This window comes from Suncus etruscus, chromosome 5 (genome assembly GCF_024139225.1).
Source record: "Suncus etruscus isolate mSunEtr1 chromosome 5, mSunEtr1.pri.cur, whole genome shotgun sequence".
NCBI classification, from domain to species: Eukaryota; Metazoa; Chordata; class Mammalia; order Eulipotyphla; family Soricidae; genus Suncus; species Suncus etruscus.
In genome coordinates this window covers 19,369,234-19,396,294 of record NC_064852.1, presented here as the reverse complement: position 1 = coordinate 19,396,294, position 27,061 = coordinate 19,369,234, and the positions used below count along the sequence as shown (strand labels likewise).

The 27,061-nt window shown below is 49.6% G+C and overlaps 1 protein-coding gene across 1 annotated transcript; it reads left to right on the top strand.

Moving 5' to 3' along the window:
- Positions 1–1,673: 1,673 nt before the first annotated feature.
- Positions 1,674–23,960, top strand: TTF1 (transcription termination factor 1). Its single transcript, XM_049772818.1, has 15 exons — positions 1,674–1,774; positions 1,855–1,939; positions 3,777–4,032; positions 4,408–4,411; positions 6,032–6,178; positions 10,070–11,083; positions 13,188–13,420; positions 15,141–15,326; positions 16,589–16,667; positions 17,239–17,369; positions 18,174–18,408; positions 20,273–20,362; positions 21,106–21,171; positions 22,996–23,081; positions 23,586–23,960. The coding sequence occupies exons 1-15, from the start codon at positions 1,674–1,676 to the stop codon at positions 23,774–23,776; spliced, it is 2,904 nt and encodes a 967-aa protein (XP_049628775.1). The 3' UTR covers positions 23,777–23,960.
- The last annotated feature ends 3,101 nt before the right edge of the window (positions 23,961–27,061 follow it).

The following is a 27,061-nucleotide window of genomic DNA, read 5'->3' as shown; positions in this document are numbered from 1 at the left end:
TATATAAGGTACCTAGGAATCAACCTTACAAGGGAAGTGAAGGACCTATACCAGGGAAACTTCAAAATACTCCAGAAAGAAATTGAAGAGGATCTAAGAAAATGGAAGAACATCCCCTGCTCATGGGTAGGTAGAATCAACATAGTCAAAATGACTATCCTACCAAAACTACTATATAGATTAAATGCAATCCCAATCCAAATTCAGACATCATTCTTTAAAGAATTAGAACAATCAATCATAAATTTCATCTGGAACCCCAAAAGACCCAGGATAGCCAAACAATACTAAAAAAAAAAAAAAAAAACAAGAAGCTGGGTGGCATCTCACTACCTAACCTGAAACTACACTATAAAGCCATAGTGATCAAAACAGCATGGTACTGGTACAAGGACAGAGCCTCAGACCAGTGGGTTAGAACAGAATTTCCAGACATAAACCCCCAGATATACAGTCAATTAATATTTGACAAAAGAGCCAAGAACTTGAAATGGAACAAAGAAAGTCTTTTCAACAAATAGTGTTGGTACAACTGGAAAACGACATGTAAGAAATTCAAAATTAACCCATACCTCACTCCTTATACAAAAATCAACTCAAAATGGATCAAAGACCTCAAAATTAGACACGAACCTATAAAATTTATAGAGAATAAAATAGGTAGAACACTCAAAGACCTATATATCAAAAAGGTCTTCGAGGATGGAGCACCAATGGCAAGAACTTTAGTGTCAAACATAAACAAATAGGACTACATCAAACTAAAAAGCTTCTGCATGGCAAAAGAAACCCTACATAACACAAGAAGACAGTTAACTGACTGGGAAAAAATCTTTTCACTCAACATATCATATAAAGGGCTGATATCCAGAATATACAAAACACCCAGAAAGCTGAGCCCCCCAAAACCAAATAAAGCCAAATTTTTTTCTTTATATTTTTCCAACTTTTGTTGCGCATATGCAAAATGTTGCCAACCTTTATCTTTATCTTTAGAGGCATCTGCCCTAATCTTAGACTCATGGGATGTGAATTATTTTGTTTTTCTATAAAGTCAATTAGAGGGAGATGTTGGATTACTAATCCTACCCTAATCAATATTCACACTCCACTCTAGGGTGTGATCTGGTATTGGGATTATTGGATTATTCCCTACTAGGTATTCTTCTCCCACCCTAGGTGTGGCCTGGTTTTTGACAATAAAAGCAAGGCTCTGAGGAACGCAGGCGCTCATTCTTCAGTCTTCCTCCACTAAGCTGTATTCATTCTTAGGAACAGAAAGCTTATGTGGTTGAATTTCTTCTTGAGTGCTGGATTTCCTGAACCTGTTCTTGTTTTGTTTTGTTTTGTTTTGTTTTGTTTTGCTTTGCTTTGCTTTGCTTTGTTTTGGGGTCACACCCGGCAGTGCTCAGGACTTACTCCTGGCTCTACGCTCCTGGCAGGCTCAGGGGACCATATGGGATGCTGGGATTCGAATCACTGACCTTCTGCATGCAAGGCAAACGCCTTACCTCCATGCTATCTCTCTTAACCTTTTTATTGTGTGGATTATTTCCTGCATCAACATTTGCTTCCAGACCCGCATTGTGAAATGGTCAGAAAAAAAAAGAAGACAAAATTAGGACCAACCCAAAGTTGGGGACCTGGAGGCCAGTTAGTCCAGACCGCCCCCTATGGAGCCCTCCCCCAAGGCCAGCAAGGGACCTGGGAACCCCAATTTCTTACATCCGGGCTCTCGCCGCCACTGCGCAGCCCAAATCAGCACCTGGCGCAGGTGGGCGGGGCCTAGAGTTAAACTCGGTGCTAGGGACCCGTTTTCCTGTCTCGCTATGCCTGCCCTTTCCCTACTGAAAGCGGTTCCAGTGGGGCCCCCAAAAGGCTCCGCCCCGGTTTTCTCGCTGCTGTGGGGCCCACTACCAGCTATCCGCAGCCAATCCCGGTGCTGACCATTCAATTCAATGCTCAGGCCCCGTAGTGCTCCTGGTTCTGGATCAAACTGTGCTTGCTGCCTGCTTCCCAGGTGCTGGGTGCAGAGCCACTCATTCATTCTTTTTTTTTTTTTTTTGGTTTTTGGGCCACACCCGTTTGACGCTCAGGGGTTACTCCTGGCTATGCGCTCAGAAATCGCCCCTGGCTTGGAGGGACCATGTGGGACGCCGGGGGATCGAACCGCGGTCCGGTCGGTCCTACGCTAGCGCTTGCAAGGCAGACACCTTACCTCTAGCGCCACCTTCCCGGCCCCCATTCATTCTTTTTTTTTTTTTTTTTTTTTGGTTTTTGGGTCACACCCGGCAGTGCTCAGGGGTTACTCCTGGCTCCATGCTCAGAAATTGCTCCTGGCAGGCACGGGGGACCATATGGGACGCCGGGATTTGAACCGATGACCTTCTGCATGAAAGGCAAACGCCTTACCTCCATGCTATCTCTCCGGCCCCCCATTCATTCTTTTTATTATTTTTGTTTGTTTGTTTCAACAAGTTTTATTTGTAAATATTTTACAAATATTTGTGAAAAACTTAACAAATGAAACCTAAACTTAAGTTCAATGATAGACATTTCTAAATTATCAGGGACCAAATTAGTATACGCCCTAAATTATCAGGACCTATATAATCAATTCATAATAAAGGTGAAATACGGTCATCAATAATCGCCTCTTTGGCAGAATTGGATAATAATAATAACTCCCTTCTTTAAATAAATTTTTTTTTGGGTCACACCAGCGGTGCTCAGGGGTTACTCCTGGCTCTCTACTCAGAAATAGCTCCTGGCAGGCACAAGGGACCATATGGGACACCGGGATTTGAACCAACCACCTTTGGTCCTGGATCGGCTGCTTGCAAGGCAAACGCCGCTGTGCTATCTCTCCGGGCCCTAAATAAATTTTTATAAAATGATTTACTCTAAAAAAAAAAAAATAATAATACCTCCCTTCTCAAGTGGAACATGCAGATGGTGGCCTGTCTAGGAAAATCTTAAATCTTAAATACTAGGCTTGACTATCATTTCAGTAACAAAACTTTAGAAAGTTTTGTAAAAATGACCCATCAAAGACACCTACCTCATCGATGTCACCTTTGCATAGTTTTATTTTTATTTTTATTCATTCTTTATATATATTGGTTTTTGCGTCACACCCGGCAGCGTTCAGGGGTTACTCCTGGCTCTATGCTCAGAAATCGCCCCTGGCAGGCTCCGGGGACCTCATGGGATGCCAGGATTTGAACCACCGACCTTTTGTATGCAAGGCAAACGCCTTATCTCCATGCTACCTCTCCGGCCCCTTATTCATTCTTTTTTTTTTTTTTAGTTTTTGGGTCACACCCGGCAATGCTCAGGGGTTACTCCTGGCTCTACGCTCAAAAATCGCTCCTGGCAGGCTCAGGGGACCATATGGGACGCCGGGATTCGAACCACTGACCTTCTGCATGAGAGGCAAACGCCTTACTTCCATGCTATATCTCCGCCCCCTCCCCCCCTTATTCATTCTTTTTAGAAATAGACACCCTGGGCCCGGAGAGATAGCACAGCGGCGTTTGCCTTGCAAATAGCCAATCCAGGATCAAAGGTGGTTGGTTCGAATCCCGGTGTCCCATATGGTCCCCTGTGCCTGCCAGGAGCTATTTCTGAGCAGAGAGCCAGGAGTAATCCCTGAGCACTGCCGGGTGTGGCCCAAAAACAAAAACAAAAAAAGAGACACCCTTTCCCCTGCGGGGGCTCTTGGAGTGTTTTCGGGGATTGCCCCCCACTCTGATCTTCTCTTCGGATCTGTGTAGCTGTCCCCACCCAACCCATCCCCACCAGATAACTCTCAGCAGCCACAAAAGGGAGATGTCACTGGCAGGCCTGTGCAGTTTCTGTCCTTGGCTCCCTCCCCCGGCGTCGGGCCGCTGGACATCCTCAAGTTGGGGACTTGGAGGCCAGACCGCCCCCTAGGGAGCCCTCCAAGGTCAGCTAAGGACCTGGACGCCCCAATTTCTTACATCCGGGCTCTCGCCGCTACTGCGCAGCCCAGATCGGCGCCAGGCGCGGGTGGGCGGGGCCTAGGTTTAAACTCGGTGCTAGGGACCCGTTTTCCAGCTTGGCTGCGCCTGCCCTTTACAACCTGAATCTGGCCTCCAGGTCGCCCCCTAAATGGCTCCCCCCTCGTCCAACGGAGCAGCCACAATCTCCATACCCTGTCCTAACAGCCTGTGTTGTTTTCCTTGCAGGCTTTACAGAATCTTGTGATTTCTAGCGGTTCCCCAGGAGGCACCTCACCCTTGTGTTAGCCTGAACTGTGCCTGGATACTTGGGGACCAGATTGGGGACATGGCTCTAGGCTCTGCATGTGGGGAGGCCTGAGTTCGATCTCCCGCACCACACTTTTACCCTCCACACCCACTCCTCAGTTCTCCTCCCCTGCAGGACTGTGAGCTTGGACAGGGAAGTAACCCCCAGAGCACCGCAGGGTGTAGCCCCAAAACCAAAAAATATAAAATAAAAATAAACTGGAACTATTATGGAGACGCACAGAGTCCTAGACAAAATTTAAGAATTTCAAGGAGGGGGACCAGAGAGATAACACAGAGGCAGGGCATTTGCTTTGTACGCAGCTAATCCAGGACAGACTCCGGTTCAATTCCCAATACCCCATATGGTCCCCTGAGCTTGCCAGGACGATTTCTGAGCTCAGAGCCAGGAGTAAACCCTGAGTGCCGCCGCCGAGTGTGCCCCCCCCCCAAAAAAAAAAAGAATTTCAACGAGTTTTATTAACAGGCTACTGCAAGGGATCCTAGACTTTAATTCTAAGGTCCAGATCAGTTCTTTCAAGTCTTTTAAAGCCGGGAGCACTTCCTCCTAAAACAGATATGCAGATAGATAAGCAGTTATCTACAGCAGGTGACAATAGTCCCAATGTAGTGGGGGAATGCCGTTACAATTGCAGGTTAGTTAGTAATCAGAAAAAAATCAGAATCAGAAAAAAACCTCTGTCTCTGGTCTTGATTGATTTTTATCTTTGGTTTTTGGGTCACACCGGGAGGCACTCAGGGATTACCCCTGGCTCTGCGCTCAGAAATCACTCCTGGTAGCTTTGGAGGTTGAGGGGACTCTATGGGATGCCTGCAATAGAACTCGGATAGGCCGCATGCAAGGCGGTGCTCAGAGTTACTCCCAGCTCTGCTTTCAGAAATCACGCCTGGTAGGCTCGGGGGAACCTATGGGATGCCGGGAATCGAACCCGGGACATTTCCAAGGTGAAGGGGCAGTGCCAATCACTGTTCATAATCATAGGGCATCTGTAAGAGTTATTTTTGGAGTTGTTGGTTTTATTTCCTTTTTTTGGGGGGGGTCACACTCGGCAGCGCTCAGGGGTTCCTCCTGACTCTACACTCAGAAATCGCTCCTGGCAGGCAAGGCAAACACCTTGCCTCCATGCTATCTCTCCAGCCCCCTTTTTTCCTTTTTGGTCCACACCCGGCGGACACTCAGGGGTTACTCTCTGGATATGCGCTCAGAAATCGCTCCTGGCTTAGGGGATCCTATGGGACGCCGGAGGATCGAACCGTGGTCCATCCTGGGTTAGCATGTGCAAGGCAAATGCCCTACCGCTTGCGCCACCACTCCAGCCCTTGGAGATTATTTTATTTAATTTTGTTTTTGGGTCACACCCTGCAGCGCTCAGGGATTCCTCCTGTCTCTGCGCTCAGAAATCGCTCCTGGCAGGCTCGGGGGACCATATGGGATGCCGGGATTCGAACCACCGTCCTTCTGCATGCAAGGCCAATGCCTTATCTCCATGATATCTCTCCAGCCCCTGGAGTTTATTTTAAGGACAACAAACAACAAAACAGTGATCTGGGGATAGAAAATTGCCCTGGTGCTAAGCCATTCATTCATTCCTTCATTCATTCATTCCCCGCTGGCTTTAGGGGCATGGATCCTGCAGAACGACTTGGAAGTCGGTCCCTACAATGTGGGCAGAGTGGGTCAGTCATGGCTCAGCAGAACGGCTGTAGACAACGGTGGCACGGCTCTGCGCATGCGCCAGCCGCCCTCCTCGTTGCTACGGTAACGCGCGGGCGGACCGGAAGTTATCAGGGCGGCATCCTTGTTGCTGTGGCAACGCGCGGGCGGACCGGAAATTGCCCGGACAACTTCCGCCTCGCGGCAGACTTCCGCGTGCGCACTTAGAAGGGTGAGTGGAGGCGGCTCGTCCTGGAGGCTCGGGGTCCCAGTTCGCGCTCCGGGATTCTCGGGGTGACTGGAGTTGGCGTTTATTGTCTGCTCCAGCCTGGGACTCACACCCCAAAGTCAGCCCTACTCTCTGATGGGTCCCCCAAGTTAGGGTGCCAGGCCTGGAGAGTGTCTTGGGCCCCGATGTGATTCGAGGGGACCCCAGGGGATTCTTTGGGAGCAGAGGAGCAATTGCTACGGCCCCCCCAGGGCAGAATGGAAAGGGATAGGAGGCGGGAACCTGGGCTCCCAGTACTGTCAGCATGGCTGGGCCTTCAAGGCCTGAAAGGTGTCAGGATGGACCGATCCCTAAAAGTTCTTGCCCAGACTCGGTGAAAGGGGACGAGGTTAGGATGGTCCCCTCTGGGCTGAAGCACTTTTTTGACAGTTTTCAGTTCAGAAGGTGTCTAGATAAGAGGCCTTTGGTGTAGTCCTCATATGTATCTCAATGGGTTTCGTTTGAAGTAGGCCTCCTGCGTTCTTAACAAGGTTGGTTTTCTTTTTTTTTTTTTTTTTTTTTTTTTTTTTTTTTTTTTTTTTTTTTTTTTTTTGGTTTTTGGGCCACACCCGTTTGACGCTCAGGGGTTACTCCTGGCTATGTGCTCAGAAATCGCCCCTGGCTTGGGGGGACCATATGGGACGCCGGGGGATCGAACCGCGGTCCGTTCCTTGGCTAGCGCTTGTAAGGCAGACACCTTACCTCTAGCGCCACCTTCCCGGCCCCTTTTTTTTTTTTTTTTTTTTTTTTTTTTTTTTTTTTTTTTTTTTTTTTTTTTTTTGGTTTTTGGGCCACACCCGTTTGACGCTCAGGGGTTACTCCTGGCTATGTGCTCAGAAATCACCCCTGGCTTGGGAGGACCATATGGGACACCGGGGGATCGAACCGCGGTCCATCCGCTTGCAAGGCAGACACCTAACCTGTAGCGCCACCTTCCCGGCCCCAAGGTTGGTTTTCTTTGCTTTGCTTTTCCCCCATTGCCTTTTCATCTGGCTTTTTTTCTCCTCCCCTTGGGGAGTAGGGCTTTTTTGTTTTGTTTTGTTTTTAATCTCAATAAATGCTAGTCTGGAACTGCCATCTAGGCTTGGGGTTCCACGTGGTGGAGTAACTGGCTTGTGAGTGAGCGAACAGCTTGCAGTGTGAGTTTTTCTGGCCTGCTAAATCTTCTTTTTTTTTTTAATAAATTATCTTTATTTAAACACCGTGATTACAAATATAATTGTAGTTGTATGATTACAGTCATGTAAAGAACACCCCCCTTCACCAGTGCAGGATTCCCACCACCAATTTCCCAGATCTATCTACTCCCCACCCCACCCACACCTGTACTCGAGACAGGTGTGGATTATTTCTTGAGGAATAATTGCTATCCAGACCAGCGGTCTCTTATCCTCTGGATAGGGAGCATGGGTTTCCCTCTTTCCCTCTGGGGATTGGAGAACGCACAACCTTTCATTCAGTAAGAAGGGATCCTGGCAGGAAATCAGGAAGCCGAGCTGGGGTTCTGAGGTTTCCGGTGGGTGAAATAGGAACCCAGGCCCAGCCCAAGGGGAGAGGAGCAAATCTCTCAGGGTCTGGATGCCTGTAAAATGCATGCCTTTTTGTAAGGAAAATGACAGGTTTCCTCAAGAGGTGTCTGTATATCATTTTGTTTTATTTTTACTTTTGGGGTCACATCTGGACTGACCCCTGGCTTTGTGCTCAAAAGTCACTCCTGGCAGGGTTCAGTGCTGTGATCAAACCTGGGCCAGCCTACATGCAAGACAAGCATCTTATCTCCTTACTCACTCGCTGTCTCTCTCTGGATCTTGATTTATTTATTTTTATTTTTTATTTTTTATGTGGTTTTTGGGTCACACCCGGCAGTGCTCAGGGGTTATTCCTGGCTCCATGCTCAGAAATTGCTCCTGGCAGGCACGGGGGACCATATGAGACGCCGGGATTCGAACTGATGACCTTCTGCATGAAAGGCAAACGCCTTACCTCCATGCTATCTCTTCGTCCCGATTTTTTTTATTTAAGTTAGAAAAGACAAGATGAAGCACTGATAGCACTGAGGGGAGGGCGTCATATTCCTTGCAATGGCCGACCCGGGTTCCATCCCCAGCATCCCATGTCATCCCCAAACACTGCCAGGAGTGATTTCTGATTGCAGAGTCAGGAATAAGCCCTGAACTCTGATGGGTCTAGCCCAAAACCCAAAAAGAAAAGAAGATTGAAGCTTGTTGGAAAAGAAAAGAAGCTTGAAGGGAGAGAGTGCAGGAGGGAGTACATGACCACTACCTTGCTCTAAGAAGGCGGGATGAGCTTCTCTCTCTCTCTCTCTCTCTCTCTCTCTCTCTCTCTCTCTCTCTCTCTCTCTCTCTCTTTTTCTCTCTCTCTCTCTCTCTCCCTCTCCTCTCCTCTCTCCTCTCTCCACTCTCCTCTCTCTCTCTCTCTCTCTCTCTCTCTCTCTCTCTCTCTCTCTCTCTCTCTCTCTCTCTCTCTCTCTCTCTCTCTCTCACAGCAGATACTACCTGTCACCTGCTTTATCACACCCAGGACAGAATAGAACCATTCAGTTGGGTGTGTGGCATTTTTGTGTCTTTTGGACATGAGTCTGTGGGCACTCTTGAACCTTCTAAGTTGTTTCCAACACTGCTCATTTGCATTTGGGAGGACAAGCCTACGCCCACCAACTCCAGCCTGTTCCAAGTCAGCCCCTGATGAGGTTGACTGATGGAGGGATGGAGGATGAAGCCTTGGGCTGACTTGCAACACAGCCCAGTTCCCTCGCCTGTCGTTATTGTAGTAACTCAGCCACCTCAGCCTTGGGGTTAGCACACCTGTTTTCGGTGTTCAGAGGTGCCCATGACTGTGGAGTTGACTAAAATTTCATACTTTGGTCACAATCATGCTGTGTACATGTGGGAGTCAGTACTGGCTCCCTCCCAGGCTTGCCTCGTGATCCTCAAGCACTGCTGTGATGAGTTCCCCATTTCTAGTGTTTTCATTTGGGGAACATGCTCAGGCCAATGTCAGAAAAACCATTTGGAAGAAATAACATCCGGGACTAGAGAGATGGTACAGTGGGTATGGTGCTTACCTTGCATGGGACCAACCCAGGTTCAATTTCTTATACCCCAAGAGGGGGAGGGTCCCTTGGGCCTCTCCAGGAGTGATCCCTGAGTATTAAACCAAAAATCAGACCTGAGCGCACCTGTGGATGGCCCAAAAACAAAAAGAAAGAAAAGGATGGGGCCAGAATGATAGCATAGGAGGTAAGGCATTTATTTGCTTTGCATGTGGACAACCCAGCATCCCATATAGCCCCCCAAGCCTGCCAGAAATGATTTCTGAGCATAAAGCTAAGAGTAACCCCTGAGTGCTAAAGGGTATGGCCCAACCCTAACCCTAACTCCAACCCTAACCATTCCCTCCCCCCCCAAAAAAAAAAAATAAGGAAAGGAAAGTAATGTTATCTAAGCTGAGGACTGAAGGTTGGAAGGAGGAGGGAACTGAGAAAATACCAGGCTCATATCCCTAAGCCAGGAAAGGAACCAGGCCTCTTTGGGAAGCCAGAAAAGGGGCTGTGCAGCTGAGGTGGGAGAAACTCAGGAAGCTCTGGTGGGCCTGGCTTGACTTGCTATTTATCCCTTTGTTGTGAGAAGACCAGAGTGAATTGTGGCACTTTGGTGACTCAGACTGGTGTGCGGCCTGCTTGTCAGACAATTCCCTTTTCCTTTGCAGTTTTTCTTTCTCCTGAGGCTGATGTTCTTGCCTGGCAGGTATGAGACCTGGCAATGATGGTGTTGGTGATGGTGATAGTGATAAAATGCCTCCCCAGGTAAACCATTGTTTTTTATATCCCTCAAGGAAGAAGATGGAAGGTGAATCGAGCAGCCTAGAAGGACTCAGGGCTGTGTTTGACAAGAAGAAGAAAAAGAAACAAAAGAAGAAGCAGCAGGATTCCACGGGGGAGCCACTCTCCCAGGGTGTCTCCAGACACCCCATTGTGCCAGGGGAACAGTCCTGGGATGTTAGGAAGAAGAAGAAGAAAAAGAAGAGGAAGAGGGAGTCCCCGCCTCACTCATCCCCACTCCCAGAATCAGAACTCAACCCCGAGTCTGGGGCTCCCCGCAAAAAGAAAAGGAAAAGTGCCTTTGGGGTGGACGCGGAAACAGGAGTTATGTACGTCCTGGTGGACAGAGAAAACATTGAGAACGTGCCCAAGAATTTCCGGAAGAACACTGATGTCATCTATGTGGACGTGAGCAAGACCCGCCAGGCCTCCTCGGGGCCCCTAGCCTGGGAGTCCCCCACTGCAGCCGCTCAGAAGGAGCCCGAGAAACCGCATCATCTGGCCAAGAAGAAAAAAAAGAAACGGCCTCGTGATATGGTGCTGGAGAGCCCCTGGAGTGTACCCCAGGAAAATGACAGAGTTCAGGACAGCCCACCGTGTACACCCCCCCATGCATCTTGCAGTGTGATGTGGGAGAGCCTGAGCACCCCCACCCCCCAGCAGCTGAGAGAATCCTGCGTGTCCAAAACTCCACCAGAACGGCAGGACAGAAAGAAAGTGAAGAAAAAAAAGGCCCAGACTCTCGATACCCCGAACCCCCAGGTTTTGGGAAGCAGGTGCCTGGAGACTGAGCCAGTAGCCTCTGTGGAGGCAGCCACAGAGGGCAGCACTGAGTTTGGCCGCTGGAAGAAAAAGAAGAAGAAGAAGAAAAAGAAAAGGAAGTCACAGGCTGCTGGAGAGGATGTGGGGGGACCTGCATCCCAGCTGAGCCCCAGTACCCAGGACCCGCCCTCAGAGTCTGAGGGAGGCAGCAGAACAGTGGGGGTGGAGGAAAGCACTGGGTCCAGGCTAGAAGAAGAGCCATCCAGGTAACCAGGAGAGGATTCTAGCCCACCAGAGTCTGTGCCTCAGCAGCTGGGAGCCCAGGGACTAGAGGATCTCAGGGGGTCCCAGGGACAGAGGCCAGGACACAATACCCAGTAAAGCCAGGGCCTCTTCCTCCTCCCTCTTTCCTTCTTCCCTAACTCCTTTCTTTCTCCCTCCTTTCCTTCCTTTTTTCTTTGTTACCACCTTCTTTCCACACTCCCTTTCCTCCTTCCCTTCCTCCTTTTTCTCCCTTTCTTTCTTCCTCTTTCTCCTTTCTTCTTCCTTCACTCCCTTCCCTTTCCCTCCTTCCCTCCTTATTCTTTCCTGTTTTTTTTCGTTTGTTTTTGGGCCACACACAAAAACTTGCATTCAGAAATCATCACTCCTGGCAGGCTCAGGGGACATATGGGATGCCGAGAATCAAACCCAAGTTCATCCATGATTGGTCATGTACAAGGCAAACACCCTACCACTGTGCTATCTCTCCAGCCCCTCCCTCCTTATTCTTTCCCTTCTTTTCCTCCTGCCTCTTTCTCACCCCTCATTCCCTCTTTCCTCCTTTTCTCTTTCTCCTCCCTTCCTCCTTTCTCACTCCTCATTCCCTTCTTCACTTCCTCTTTCCCTCCTTTTTTCCTCTCTTCTTCCTCCTCTCTCGCCTCCCTGGGATGAACTGAAGTGGGGCTTAGACACCTGTGGCCAAAAACAAACAAACCCACTTCAATTAGAGTTTTCACTCATAAATTTAAAGAAGGTCCTGGGCATTATGATGTAAGTAAGCTTCTTGTCTAAAAAATACAGGATCTTTTCAACTAATTCATCTTGGTCCTATTTTCCTCAGTGAGCTAGTGAATTAGTTCACTTAAAAGAAGTTTGGTTGGGGCTGGAGAGATAGCATGGATATAAGGCGTTTGCCTTGCATGCAGAAGGACGGTGGTTCGAGTCCCAGCATCCCATTTGGTCCCCCGAGCCTGCCAGGAGTGATTTCTGAGTGTAGAGCCAGGAGTAATCCCTGAGCGCTGCCAGGTGTAACCCAAAAACCAAAAAAAAAAAAAGAAGTTTGGTTATTTTAGTAGCTGGTCTATGGGAGGTCCTTCTTCATTGGTATTGGTGTGGTTGTGGGGACACTCCTGTGACCCTATTGAGTCCTATATTCAGAGGTATTTCCAGAACCCTGATGAGAGACAGATGTGTTCTTTTCTGGTTACACTATGGCTTCTGAAAGGCCTTTTTGTTTGTTTTGTTGTGTGACCATACCCAGCAAGCCTCAGGGGTTCCTCCTGGCTCTGCACTCTGGGATCCCTCTTGACAGGGACACCATATGGGATGCTTGGGATTGAACCTGGGTCATCTGTGTGCAAGACAAGTGCCCTTCCTGCTACCCTATCTTTCTGACCCAACTCCCTGAAAATAATAGTGAAAAAATCTAAAATAGGGGCCGCAGTAGTGGCGTGGAGACGCCTTACCACAGTTTGATCCCTCAGCATCCCATATAGTCCCTCAAGCCAGGAGTAACCTCTGAGCGTCACCGGGTGTGGCCAAACAAAACAAAACAAAATCTAAAATAATGTGTGGAAACCCTGGTGGAAATAAGGGTTAAGGTGTCACATTCACTTCCTGTGCAGCTTCAGGGGTGTACTCTGATCGAGATCTAAGTGGGGCCAAAGTTACAGTACAGCAGGAAGACTCTTGCCTTGCACACAGCAAACTCATGTTCGATCCCCTAAACCCCAGAGGGTTTCCTGAGCAGAGTCAGGAGTGAGCCTTGAGCGCTGCCATGTGTAGTGTAAAGGACACATAATTAAGATCCCAACAGGACCTCTTTTTTTGTATGCTTTGGGGCACACCTGGCAGTGCCCAGAGCTTATTCCTGTCCCTACGCTCAGGAATCACCCTTGGCAGGCTCCAGGAACCCAATGGATTGCTACGAATTGAACCCGGTTGGCCATGTGCAAGGAAAACACCCTCCCCATTGTGCTACCACTTCTGGCCCCACAAACGGGTCTTTTAGCTCGAATGCCCTCTAGCCTGCGTGAGATCCACTGGCAGGGTGCCAGGGCTCATTTGGGTCCTCAGGATCTAATGGTGACCGTCCCTGTGTCCTCCCAGCCCCAGGTCACAGCTTGAGCCCGAGAGAGAAAGATCCACAGGCGTAGCTGGCGGCAACAAGAGCAGGTACCTCGCAGAACATTCCCAAGACTTGGGTGACTCGGACGTGGACCTGGGCTCGGCTGTGAGGCAGCTGCAGGAATTCATCCCCAACATCAGGGACCGGGCGGACACCACGATTAAGCGGATGTACCGCGACGATCTGGGGCGCTTTAAGGAGTTCAAAGCCCAAGGTGAAGCTTCCACCGCCAACCGCTACCCCCTGGCTTCTTGCTTGAACAGGCAGCAGGTACTTTCCTGGGGGGTGCCAAGACCCCCAGACAGCTGCCCTAGGAGGACCGGAGGGTGGCTGGATGAAAACAAGCCAGGTATGAAGTGAAAGCAGGATCTAGGAGAGTAGTGACTTCCCCAGAAGTGTAGCCTTTTCCAGGACAGTGACCTACGTGCAGGTGAGCCAGACTCCAACCAGGGTCACCCTGCATTTCACTGTTCTAGGAACGTCCCAGAAAGCTGATTGAATTAGGAATCAGGAGAGTAGGGTTTGATCCCTCTCCCTACCAAGAAAATGCCCAGTGGCAGAAGGAGAGAGAGTACTATGAGGCGCTTACCTGGCATACATATGACTGATCTGGGCTCAATCCTCAGTCCCACCTCTGTTCCTCAGAGCCCCACTGGGAGTGACCCCTGAACACCATCAAGTGTGGCCCCCCCAAAAGACCAACAAAACCCCCTCAACTCATAGTGCAGGATCTGTAGGGTAATCACGTTTTCCTTGTTACAGTGTAGGTTGAAATTTTTACCTAAAATGTAGCTAAATAAGGGCCAGGGATATGACTCAGAGGTAAAGAACATGCATTTGTGAGACCTGGGTTTGGTTCCTGGCATCCCCACAGACAGTGAAATAAAAGAGAGAGAAAAATGAGGTGCCTAATGCAGTCAGCACAGTGCAGCTAAGAGAGCTTTGAAAGGACAGAGTGTACAGGCTAGAGGCCTGGTGCCCTGAGGGTCCTGGTGGGTATCCCTGCCCATGCCTGCCAGTTAACACCTTGCCATTTGATTGTAAAAGCATCAGTAATGGGGCATATGTGCCTTTATTTTTATTTATATATTTATTTGGTTTTGGGGCCACACCCAGTGGTGCTCAGAGGTTACTCCTGGCTCTATGCTCAGAAATCACTCCTGGCAGGCTCCATGGACCATGTGGGATGCTGGGAATCGAACCAGTCGACCGCTTGCAAGGCAAATGCCCTGCTGCTGTGCTATCACTCCAGCCCCCACAAATGTGCCTTTAAATATATATATATTTTGGTTTTTATATATTTTTATATATTTTTTAAATATATATATATATTGGTTTGTTTTGGGTTGGGACCAAACCCAGCGGTACTTGGGGCTTACTCCTGGCTCTGCACCCAGGAATTACTTCTGACAGTCCTTGGAGGACCATAGTGGGTGCTGGGGATCACACTTGCCTCACTTATTATCCAGCCCCAAGGTGCAATTTTTTTTGGGGGGGGGGTCACACCCGGCTGTGCTCAGGGGTTACTCCTGGCTCTGTGCTCAGAAATCACTCCTGGCAGGCTCAGGGGACCATATGGGATGCCGGATTCGAACCACTGACCTTGTGCATGAAAGGCAAATGCCTTAGCTCCATGCTATCTCTCCCACCCCAAGGTGCAACTTTTAATGCAGAAAACTGTTGCCCTGAAAGCGAGGCGGGCAGGGTTGCCACAGAAAAGGCCTCCTTGGACTTCGGTGATGGGGATGCTTTAAGAGAAAAGTGGTACCTTCGACAGCGCTGAAGGAGGTGCCCAGTGGGGGTCAGTTCAGCTTGGGGTCGCTATGCAGGATTGTTAAATGTGGATAGATGCCCAGAGCAGGGTCTTGTCCTTCACTGACAAACTTACAGACATACTGTTGTTTTTCTCCTTGCACCCGACCTGTCTGTCCCAGGTGTCACTATCAAATTTGGCAAGTTCTCCGCCAAGGAAAATAAGCAGCTGGAGCAAAATGTGCATGAGTTCCTGGCGCTGACAGGCATCGAGAGCGCGGAAAAGCTGCTGTACACAGACCGGTATCCCCAGGAAAAGTCAATGATTACCAAACTGAAAAGGAAATACTCCTTCCGGATGCACATAGGTGATTCCTCACCCTTCTGGGCACAGACTGATACTTTCAGCCCTGCCCTGGCTATGCCCCGCCCCTTCTGGGTGCCTATTTGGTTTATGCAGCTCTGCTCTGCCCACGCCCATCTCCTTCGGTGCTTAGTGGCCAGTTCAACCCCTGCCCTTCTGGGGACATGTTGGTGGATTTAGTCCCACCCTGACAATGCCCATCCTTTTTGCATGCACATTGGTACTTTTTTCCTGGCCCTGGCATGCCCTCTTCTTCCTGGCCCTGGCACGTCTTCTCCTGAATGCCCATTGGTGAGATCTGTCCAGACCACATATCCCCACGCCCCCATCCTTAGATAAGCGCCAGGACGCACCACACGATGGTGCAGACCGGAACAGAACGTTGCCCAAACTCCTGGGGCTCCGAGCACCTACCCGCATTTAAGGAGTTTGAAATGTGTTGTCTGCTCACTAAAGTGTTTGCAGGTTTTATGGGCAAACCTCCTCTTCCTCTTTCCTGCTAGTGATGGTGCTGGTTGGGCTCCCTCCTCTGGCCTGTTTTGTGCTTGTGTGGGCTTTGCACATATATTTGGCTTTAGATGGAGGGGATTTGGGCCACACCCAGCAGTGCTCAGGGCTTACTCCTGGCAGCTCAGAGAACCATGTGGGTGGCAGGAAATGAACCTGGGCCCACTGTGTGCAAGGCAGGCACCCAGTTTGCTGTTCTCTCTCTCAGGCCCAGAAACCTTGCTTTTGTTTTTTTTGCTGTTTGTTTGGATGGTTGATTTTGGTTTTGGTTTTTTGATTTCTTTGTTTTTTGAGTCACACCCGGTGAAGCTCAAGGGTTACTCCTAGCTCTGCACTTAGAAATTGTTCCTGACAGACTCAGGGAACCATATGGGATGGCAGGATTCAAACCACCTTCTGTCGTGGATCGGCAGCATGCAAGGCAAATGCCCTCCTGCTATGCTATCCCTCTGGCCCCAGGCCCAGAACCCTTGCATCATGACTGAGATCATGGCGCAAGTTACTCAGCTCATAAGGGTCTTTCCCACTAATCCAGCAGAGCAGAATTTGGAATTGCTTGCTATACTAGGTGCTTTGAGCACTGGCTCTGTGAGGAAATGGGCCACGATGACATCCAATGAGCCTGTGGTAGCCTCTGTCCAGCTATCCTCCAAGGACCTTCCAAGCTGTTGGAAGGGGTTGCTCTGGACTCTGAGGATACTGTGCTGGTGCTTCTTACCCTGCTCTGTGCTTCTCTCGCTGTCTTCCCCCTGATTTTAGGGAAAGACATTGCCCGGCCTTGGAAACTTGTCTACTACCGAGCCAAGAAGATGTTTGACGTCAATAATTACAAAGGCAGGTGAGTGTCTAGACCTGGCGCTTGGAGAGGGAGGGCAGCTGCACCCCTGCAGCCACACTCACAACTGTCGGTGAGACACAAATAGATGGTAATGGGGAATGTGTGAAAGTTCAGGTTGTGTCTTTAAAGCTAATTGAGAGAGAGACAGAGACAGAGACAGAGAGAGACAGAGGAGAGAGGGAAGGAGGGAGAGGGGAGAGAGAGGGAGAGGGAGAGGGAGGGAGGGAGGATTAAGTCAATCATGAACAGCTTTGTATCTGTACATCTCATGGTGATTCAGTTAAAGACTTAATTTAAAAGAAAGGCTGGGGGCCTGGAGAGATAGCACAGCGGCATTTGCCTTGCAAGCAGCCGATCCAGGACCAAAGGTGGTGGGTGGTTCGAATCCCGGTGTCCCATATGGTCCCCCGTGCCTGCCAGGAGCTATTTCTGAGCAGACAGCCAGGAGTAACCCCAGAGCATCGCCGGGTGTGGCCCAAAAACCAAAAGCCAGTTTCTTGGCACCCTCCCTGCTCTACTCACAAACTTGCAGCTGGGTGCTCATGGCTCACTGCCTGCTGGCCCCTCATAGGTACAGCCCAGGCGAGGAGAGGAAGTTGAAGGCCTACCACTCTCTGCACGGGAATGACTGGAAGAAGATTGGCGAGATGGTGGCACGCAGTAGTCTCTCAGTTGCCCTCAAGTACTCCCAGATCAGCAGTGGTGAGTGCAGCATGGGGCCTGTGCCCCGCTTCTGGCAAGACCTTCTCCTGAGAGTCCTGTCTGCTCTGGGTCTCCATAAGATGGGATACATGGCCCAGAAGTCTGAGCAGTGGTTTTCATGGAAGATATTCCATCCCCATCACCCTGTAGAGTCCCCTGAGCACAGAGACAGGAGTAAGCCCTGATGTCTGTTGGGTGTCGTCCAAAAGCAAAACACAGAAAAAAAATTTTTACACTCAGTTTTTGGGGAGAAGAAGGTGGATTGGGTCACACCTAATGATGTTCAGGGCTCTTTCCTGGCAGGGTCTTGGGAGACCATATCTGGTACTGGGAGATCAAATCTGGGATGGCTGTGTGCAAGGCCAGTGCCTGTTCTGTGTGCAAGCCACCAGCCTTTCTTCACTAGACTCATTATCTGTGGTCCTCAGCGCCCCACTCCCATGCCACCTTACCATACCAGTGCATATTTCTCCACAGTGCCTCGTTCTGCTCTCCCAGAGTTCATGCCTTCCCCTAGGGCCACTCTACTGAATATTAATGGTGCTGGAAGTCTAACCTGGGGCCTCATGTAGGCAAGGCAGGTGTCATGCCCCTGAGCTGCACCCTCAGCCCTCAAGGTCATTCTCTGTGATTTGTGTTCTGAACATTTGAGCAAAGCATCTGCAGATAGTGCGAGTGCTTCAGAAGAGCCATTGCCTTTCATTGCCGAGTTTCCACTGTGTTCCATGGCAGCGTTTGGCCCATGGGCTGGGTCCAGAAGTGGGTGGAGAAGCATCTCTCATGTCTCTGTCCTTGTGTCTCTAGAAAGAAACCACGGTACTTGGAGTAAAGAGGAAACTCAGAAGCTCATCAAAGCCGTGGAAGAATCTATCCTGAGGAAAATGTCTCCCGAAGAGCTGAGGGAGGTAGACTCTGAACTCCAGGAGCACCCTGAGCGCCGCCTGTCCATCGTGCGGGAGAAGCTGTACAAGGGCATCCCGTGGGTGGAAGTGGAGGCGCGAGTGCAGACCAGGAATTGGATGCAGTGCAAAAGTAAGTGGTAAGTCTACGGGCTCCTAAACCACCTGGTTGAGGTGGCTATTTGCTGCTGCTAGAGGGATGCAAAGTCCTAAGGCTAGAGGAGGGGCCCCAGGGAAAGCAGTCTGAGGGTGCTCTCTGGTTCTCCACTCCCTTCCAGGCAGACTTCACTGCATGCTCAACTTCTCCCTCATTCCACTGCTCATAAAAACTGGAACTTTTTTTTTTTACAGTGCTGGTGGTGGGGGTGAGTGGGTAAATGTTGGATCTACACCTGGCAGTTCCCCGGGGACTATCTGAGGGGCCTGGGATCAGACAAGGGTTGACTGTGTGCAAAACAACTCTTTTGAGTCTTTTGTTCTTTTGTTACAGTGTTTGGGGACATATATTGATTACATTATGGGGACTTTTTTTTTTCTCTTGTTTTTTTGAAGCCACACTTGGCAATGCTCAGGGGTTACTTCTGGCTTTGCATTCAGGAATTATTCCTGGCAGACTCAGGGAACCCTGTAGGATTCCTAGAATTTAACCCAGGTCAGCTGTGTGCAAGGCAAGCACCTTACCCTCTCTCTGTTCTATCGCTCTGGCCCCTGTTCTTATTTATTTATTTATTTTGTTTTGTGGGCCACACCTGCCAGCGCTCAAGGGTTAATCCTGGTTCTGGACTCAGAAATCGCTCCGGCAGGCTAAGGAGACCATATGAGTTGCCGGGAATCAAACCCAGGTTCGTCCTGTCTCGGCCATATGCAAGGCAAATGCCCTACTGCTGGGCTATCTCTCCAGCCCCTGGCCCCTATTTTTAAAGAGGTCATGGTGATAGTACAGCAGGTTGGGCATTTGCCCCTTATGTGGCTGACTTGGGTTTGATTTTCAGCACCCTTATCCCCTGAGCCCCACTTGAAGTGATCCCTGAGCACTGCCGGTGTGGTCCCAATACATAAGACCAAAACAACAGCTGCCAGAGAGATGGCCTCAGGATCTGAGCACTGCTTTTAAGGAGCCACGTTTGAGTCCCTGCTCCCATCTCTTCCCTCCCCCCAAAACTTTGAAGATGACTCAAGTAGCAAATCTCAGAATAAATAAGAACTCCAAAGCCAGCCTGAAAAACCACCCCTCCCAATCCCAGATTATATCAGATTGACTACACAATGTAGACCAGCTGGTCATGCTGGCCTTGTGAGGCTGTGCAGACACAGCGAGGTCATACAGGCACGATGAGATTGTGTGAGCATGTTCACTTAAAGACAAGCTGGCCCAGGAGAGCAGGACTGAAGGCAGCACTGTAGCTTGGTGTCAGTGGTCTAGGACCCAACATGCAAATCCTTGAGGAGGAGCCTCTGTTCCTCACGTTCCTTTATGAAGTATTTTGTTCATTTGTGGGGATTTTTTAGGGGGGCACACTCAGCGGTGCTCAGGACTCTGTGCTCAGGGCTCTCTCCAGGCAGGGTATGGAGTCAAACTCCTTATGGGAGTACAACTCAGGTCAGCCACATGCAAGACAGTTGACTCACCCACTATACTGTGATGGCTTATACTTATTAACTGATGACATCTTATACTGTCTTATCTCTCTAGCACAACCAGTACTTTTTAATCTTTGTTTTATTTTATTTACATGTTTTGGGGTCCATATCCAGTGGTACTCAGGGCTGATGGCTGGCAGGGCTCGTGAACCATGGGGGGCACTGGAGATGGCTCCTGAGTTAGACATGTGCAGGACAAGCCCCCTCCCTACTATGCTGCTATCTCTTGGGCCCTTCAATGTCAGTGACGGCAGCTGCTCTCAAGGGTGGGAAATTCGGGATGAGCTGCAGGAGAGAGAGAGAGAGTAGCTCTGGCTGAGGGAGACTGAGGTGAGCAGCATTGACTCTTGTCTATTCCTACAGGATGGAAATCCTCACCAAGAGGATGACGAATGGGCAGCGAGTGTACCAAGGGGCCAACGCACTGCAGGCCAAGGTCAACCTTATTGAGAGGTAAGGGAGGAGAGAGCTGTGACTCAGTGGGCAGGACACCTGCCTTGCACATGGCCAACCCAGGTTCAATTCCCAGCACCCCATAGGCTTTCCCTAGCACTGCCGGGAGTAAGCCTGGGGTTGGGAGGATAGGGAGAGGAAGAAGAAAAGAAAAAATAGGAGGGAGGGAAAGAGAGGGAGGGGGGGGAGGGGGGAGGGAGAGAGATATGGAGGGAATTATTCCCATAAGCCCTAGCCCTAGAATGGATGTCCTTGTCCTGGATCTTTGGATGTTGCATTCCTAAACCAGCCCTTGACCTTTTGTCCATTGCTGGAAACACACACAGAAGCTGCCTGTCTGCAGAAGTGTGGTGCTTCCTGCAGAGAAAGTAGTTTAGAGTGTCACAGTGCTGATGTCTTCCTACTCTTTGCCATACCCCACGGTCCATGAAAATGACCCTGATGTTCCCTTGACTTTTATGGAGCTGGAGAGATCAAGCAGGGGCAGGTTGTGGGCCTGTTACAGCCACTCCAGTTCAGGCCTGGTACCACAAATACAGCTGAGTGTGGCAGGAGGACCCCTGCCCCAATAAGAGAAAAGTCCACATTCAGGGATAGAGCGGTGGCTCCCAGGGTTGTTGTTTGATGCATATTCAGTATGAGAGACTCAGGATTCATTCCCAGCACTGCATGTTCCCTGTCTCCCCCAGGATTGCCTTGCAGGAACCCCCTCCCCCCCAAAAAACCTTCATTTATTCTCATAGGTTGTACAAGGTCAATGTGGAAGATGCTAATGAGATCGATTGGGAAGACCTGGCTAGTGCCATTGGGTAAGACCTTGTTCACTGTTAACCTCACTCAGCAGTCTAGTTTATGGGACGCAGTAGGGAGGCACCCCCTGTGGGACTCGGGGCTTTCACCTTGTTCTGCAGGTGGTCTTGGGGGGTCACCTCTGGCAGGGCTGAAGGAACTATATGGGGTGGCAGGGATCAAATCCAGGTTGGTCATATCCAGTACAAGTGCCCTCTTGTCTATCTGTTTGTTCCCAGTAAGTCTCTTGTTTTTTTTTGTTTTTTTTTGGGGGGGGGCCATACCTGGTGGTACTCAGGGGTTACTCCTGGCTCTGCACTCAGAAATTGCACCTGGCAGGTATGCTGGGGATTGAACCTGATTCGATTGTGTGCAAGGCAAATGCCCTACCGCTGTGATATCACTCTGGCCCCGACCAGTAAAGTCTTAATAAAGGGCTGCTGTGTGGATTTTACAGAGCAGAGCTGGAATCCACGCGGCATGTGAATTTCTGTGTAAATGGTAGTTAAAATTTATCACTTTGGGGCTGAAGTGATAGTACTGTGGGGAGGGTACTGGCCTTGTATGTAAACAATCCAGGTTCAATACTCTGCTTCCAATATGGTCCCTGAGCCTGTCAGTAGTGATTCCTGAATAAACCCTGAGCATTACCGGGTGTGGCCAAAAAAAAACCCAAAACACTTGGCAGAATACAATGAGGTTCCTCCATGATGGCACTATGACAGGAGGGCTCTTGCTTTGTATGGGGCAGATCTGGAAATAGGACTTTTCAGGCTAGTCCAATAATGCAGTAGGAAAGGCTCTTGCCCTGCACCCAGCCTACCTGGACCTGATCCCCAACATCCCATATGGACCCCAGCCTGTCAGGAGTGATTCCTGAATACAGAGCCAGGAGTAACTGCTAAGCACTGCTGGGTGTGGGATTTTTTTTTTTTAATTAAAAAGTTTAGGGATTGGGGCCGGAGAGATAGCATGGAGGTAAGGCGTTTGCCTTTCATGCAGGAGGTCATCGGTTCGAATCCCGGCGCCCCATATGGTCCCCTGTGCCTGCCAGGAGCAATTTCTGAGCCTGGAGCCAGGAATAACCCCTGAGCACTGCCAGGTGTGACCCAAAAACCAAAAAAAAAAAAAAAAAAAAAAAAAGTTTAGGGACAGCGGTGGCGCAAGTGTCTGCCTTGCACGCACTAGCTTAGGACGGGCCACAGTTCCATCCCCTGTGTCCTATATAGTCCCCCTAAGCCAGGAGCGATTTCTGAGTGCATAGTCAGGAGTAAACCCTGAGAGTCACCAGGTGTGGCGAAAAACAAAAAAAATGTTTGAATTTTAAAAACATTAAAAAAAATCTTTGGCCTTGGTCCATATTAGGGTTTTGGGGGTGCACCAGCACTGCTCTGGTGCTATTCAAGGCCCTTGATGCCATGCTGGAGCTTGAGCATGGTCTCAAGCAAGTTCCATCTATGCTGGACTTTCTCCTCAGCCCTGAAATTGGGCTTTAGAAGCCCCTCCCCCATTCCTCTGCCAGTCCCACTGTAGTGCTAACCATTGAAATGCCTGATTTCACTGTCAGATTTGGAGATTTAGGCCTCACTTTCCCACCTCTAAAGTGAGGGGAAGAACTGCAATCCCCTCATTGTTGCAGAATGTCTGGCACTCTTCTGTGTACGTGTGTGTGCGTGCTCGGGCATGCTTCTAATAGACTGGTGGCTTCTCATGCACCCTATTGGGGATGTACATGTATGTTCAGGCCCCTGCATCTCAGACCCCACCTTCCCAAGTGTCCTTGCTCCCTAATGTGGAGAGCTCCACACCCCTTTCATCTGGCGCTCCCCTTTTCTCCCCTCAAGTGATGTCCCTCCGTCCTACGTTCAGACCAAATTCTACAAGCTAAAGGCCACCTGTGTTCCCTTTTGGCAGAAGAAAACTTTTCCAGGTCAGTGTTTTTGGGACTTAAGTGGCAGCTACTGTGGTGGGGCTTCCATCCCTCCACCCCCCGCCCCCAGTGAATCCTCCACCTATAAATCATCCTTGTGAACCCTCCCTCGTCAGTCTTCCCTGAATACTACCCCGAGTCTCCCCCCCCAATGAATCTGCCCCCTGTGAGCCCTTCCCTCTTGAATCCTCCCCCCTGAATCCGTGAATTCTGTTGGCTTTGGAGCTTGTGGGTTTGCCAGGGCTGGCACTGAACAGCCCCCTGGCTCCCAGAGTCATCTCCAAACTCAACTCAGCAGAATCAGCGGGACCCTCTCCACAGGCCACAGGCTTGGAGTACACCCGTAGGTCCAGCTGACTCTGAACTCTTGCATTGGTTGCCCAGAAATCCCGCAGACCATTGGCCTGGGTCTCATCCTTGGAGATGGGCCCACACTATGTGGAGGGCTTCTTGGAGTGATGGAGTAACACCTGGTTTCTGAGGGTCATTGCTGTTTCTCCACAGAAATCATAGACCATCTTTACAAAGTCACTCTCCCTCTGCTGAAGGAAAAGCTGGAGAAGGTGATGGAGAAAAGAGGCGCCGAAATCCAGAGTCCTGCAGTGCCCAAGCCAACCTTCCACTTCCAGGATATCTTCTATTATGCCGACGACAGCGAGGGGGATGAGGGGGACAAGGGGACTGAGTGCAGCTGAGGATGGTGTGTCAGGACAGTGAGGAGTCAAGGTGACCAGGCTAGTGCTTTCTCCTCGTTATTCTAGAGCCGCTCATCTGTCTGTCTGCATGTGTGTCGGCAAAGCTATTCTTGTGACTGGTGTTTACTGAAGAATGTTCAGAGGCCAGATGTGCCTTGTCAGTGTAAGACATTGCTGGGACAAATGTGCAAAAGAAAGGAAGCAGCAGGCATAATCTCCCAGCATTTCTGCCAATAAAAGTGTTCTCTCAGGGCCCATAACAATAGCACAGCGGGGAAAGTGTTTGCCTTGCACAAAGCTGACCCAAGTTTGATCCCCTCATTCCATAGGGTCCCCTGAGCCTGCTGGGATTGATTTTTGAGCACCACCAGGTGTGACCCAAAAAGCCAAAAATAAAACAGTGTCTGCTTCTTAAAGTGGTGGAACATGTTCTGAACCTCTTTTGGGGGCTTAAGTCTGTGTCCTCAGGGGCACAACGGGTGCACAGGACTTTGATCATTGGGTCTTAGACATGAGGGCACACAGGACTTTTCTCACAGGGACTCAGCTGGCACAAAGGTATATAGGACTTTCTCATGGGACTCACAGATACCAGGGCTCACAGTACTTAATCACAAAGCCAATCATACATCTTGTATCTGACATTTTGGTGAGAAGGGTGGGTGGGACTTGGGCACCTGCAGCTCCTTGGCCTTTGCTTGGCTCCCTCATGTGCGGGTCTCACCTTCCTTGGTGGGAGTCTGGGGTGTAGAGACGTGCCTGGACCAGGATGGACTTCCAGGGATAGGCATTGGCTTGTCCGGTTGGGTGGGAAACACTGGAGCCAAGCCTGAACCCACCCAGAGACAAACAGGCTCCTTCCAGCTCCTGTCGGTGACTGTGGGACTCAAGAGACTATTGCAGCTTCATAGATTTTTAATTTTTCACAGAAATAAATGTTGTTGGCCGGAAAGATAGCACAGTGGGGGGTGGGGGGGCAGAGCGGTGGTGCAAGCGGTAAGGCATCTGCCTTGAGCGCACTAACCTAGGACCCCTGGCATTCCATATAGTCCCCCAAGTCAGGGGCGATTTCTGAGTGCATAGTCAAGAGTAACCCCTGAGCATCACCAGGTGTGACCCCCCCCCTAAAAAAGATAGCACAGCGGTGTTTGCCTTGCAAGCAGCCGACCCAGGACCAAAGGTGGTTGGTTCGAATCCCGGTGTCCCATATGGTCCCCCATGCCTGCCAGGAGCGATTTCTGAGCAGACAGCCAGGAGTAACCCCTGAGCATCGCCGGGTGTGGCCCAAAAACCCAAAAACCCAAAAACCCAAAAAAAAAAAAAAAAAGATAGCACAATGGGAAGGGTGCTGGCCAGGATTTGATCCCTAGAACTACACTGGATCTCCAGAGCCCTACTGGGAGTGATCTCAGCACTGAGCATCACCAGAACACAATTTTGTAGATCAGGGAGACACATCGAATCAGGGATATTCCTGCCCAGCGATGTGGTGTGATCTAGTTCTCCAAAGTGCTCTGTATCCTCACAATAAATTGTCCTACTAAACTAAGTGCTGCTGAGAGCACCCCCTACTACCCTGCTTAATTGTCCTGGCTACATCTGGTGATCAATATTTTTTTTTATTTATTTTTTTTTTTTTTTGTGGTTTTTGGGCCACACCCGGCAGTGCTCAGGGGTTACTCCTGGCTCCATGCTTAGAAATTGCTCCTAGCAGGCACGGGGGACCATATGGGACGCTGGGATTCGAACCGATCAATATTTTTTTTTTTTTTTTTTTTTTTTTTTGGTTTTTGGGCCACACCCGTTTGACGCTCAGGGGTTACTCCTGGCTATGTGCTCAGAAATCGCCCCTGGCTTGGGGGGACCATATGGGACGCCGGGGGATCGAACCGCGGTCCTTCCTTGGCTAGCGCTTGCAAGGCAGACACCTTACCTCCAGCGCCACCTACCCGGCCCCACCGATCAATATTTTTAAATGGTCAATAGCACCACAGAGAGGGCATTTGCCTTATACTCTGTCGACCCAACTTCCCATCTAGATCCCTGGCATCACTTAGGGCCTTGAGCCTGCCAGGAGTGCCCCCAACAAAAAAATAAAAAAAAAAAAAAAACAAACATTCCCACAGTTCTCTACCCCAACTTTTCTCTCACCCTGCACCCCTTTCTCTGGCACCTTAGCTCAGTGTATGCTAGTTGATTTTTCCTTTGTTTTGATTGTTTATCACTTTGTTTTCTTCACATGTAGCTGAAATCGTCCCTGAGTTGTCTGCCTCTATCCAGTGACTTGCTTCACTTAAATCCCTTCATTTCCTCCCCTACTGTTGGAAGCAGTCTTTTCTCTGAGCTGAAACAAGCCCTTGTGTAGATGAGCCCTATGTATCCCGTCAGTGGGGTCACGGATTGATAAACTGCAATAAACACAGGTGCATTAAGTCTGTCAGCCAGAGTTTGTTTTCTTTGGGGGGGCCCAGAAGTGGGCTGCTGGATCCCACATGCTGTGTCTCCAACACCAGTGAACAAGTCTAAAGCAGGGCCATACGTGAAATAATCCAGACCAGGCTGAAAATGAAACACATGTAGTCTGGCAATCTTCTACCTTGTATAGAGAGCGAGCTGCCCTGCTGCAAGAACTATAATTTTATTCACATAGACCACCCCCAGGTGGGGGTGTAAGGACAGATATCCTGAGGCAGTCCCACACAGATTTACATGTAAAACAGTTTCTGTTTTGAGGTAAAACCAAGTTTTAAACAAGTAGATACAAAGGAACCAGGCTTCAAAACTAGGACCTGGAGAGTTGCTTGTCTGGGAGCAAACATCAATAGAGGAAGTAATCCACACAATGAAAGGTGGCAAGAACAGGTTCAGGAATTCCAATACTCAAGCAAGGAATCGCAACAAACAAGCCTGCTCTTAAGGAAAGTAGTTTCGTGAAGGAAGACCAAAGACTTGTGTGCCTTCCTGAAATTCGGGCTTTTATTACCAAGAACCAGGCCACACCCTAGGGTGGAGAACAAATACTAAATCATCCAATCACTAGATCACACCTTAGGGTGGAGAATGAATACTGAGTAGAGAAGAACCCAGTCATCCAATACCTCTCCCTACTGAGTTTTTAGAAAAACAAAGTTGTTGAATGTCAGGTTGAACATACCACAGTCCCCAGTGGGGAAAGGGGAATCTCATACCCACTGTCGGGGAGAATAGGAAAAGCTGGCCTGGTAGTAATTTCCTGCCATAAATAACCCACACAGATATGAAGGTTTTAGCAGGCACGGAACTCAC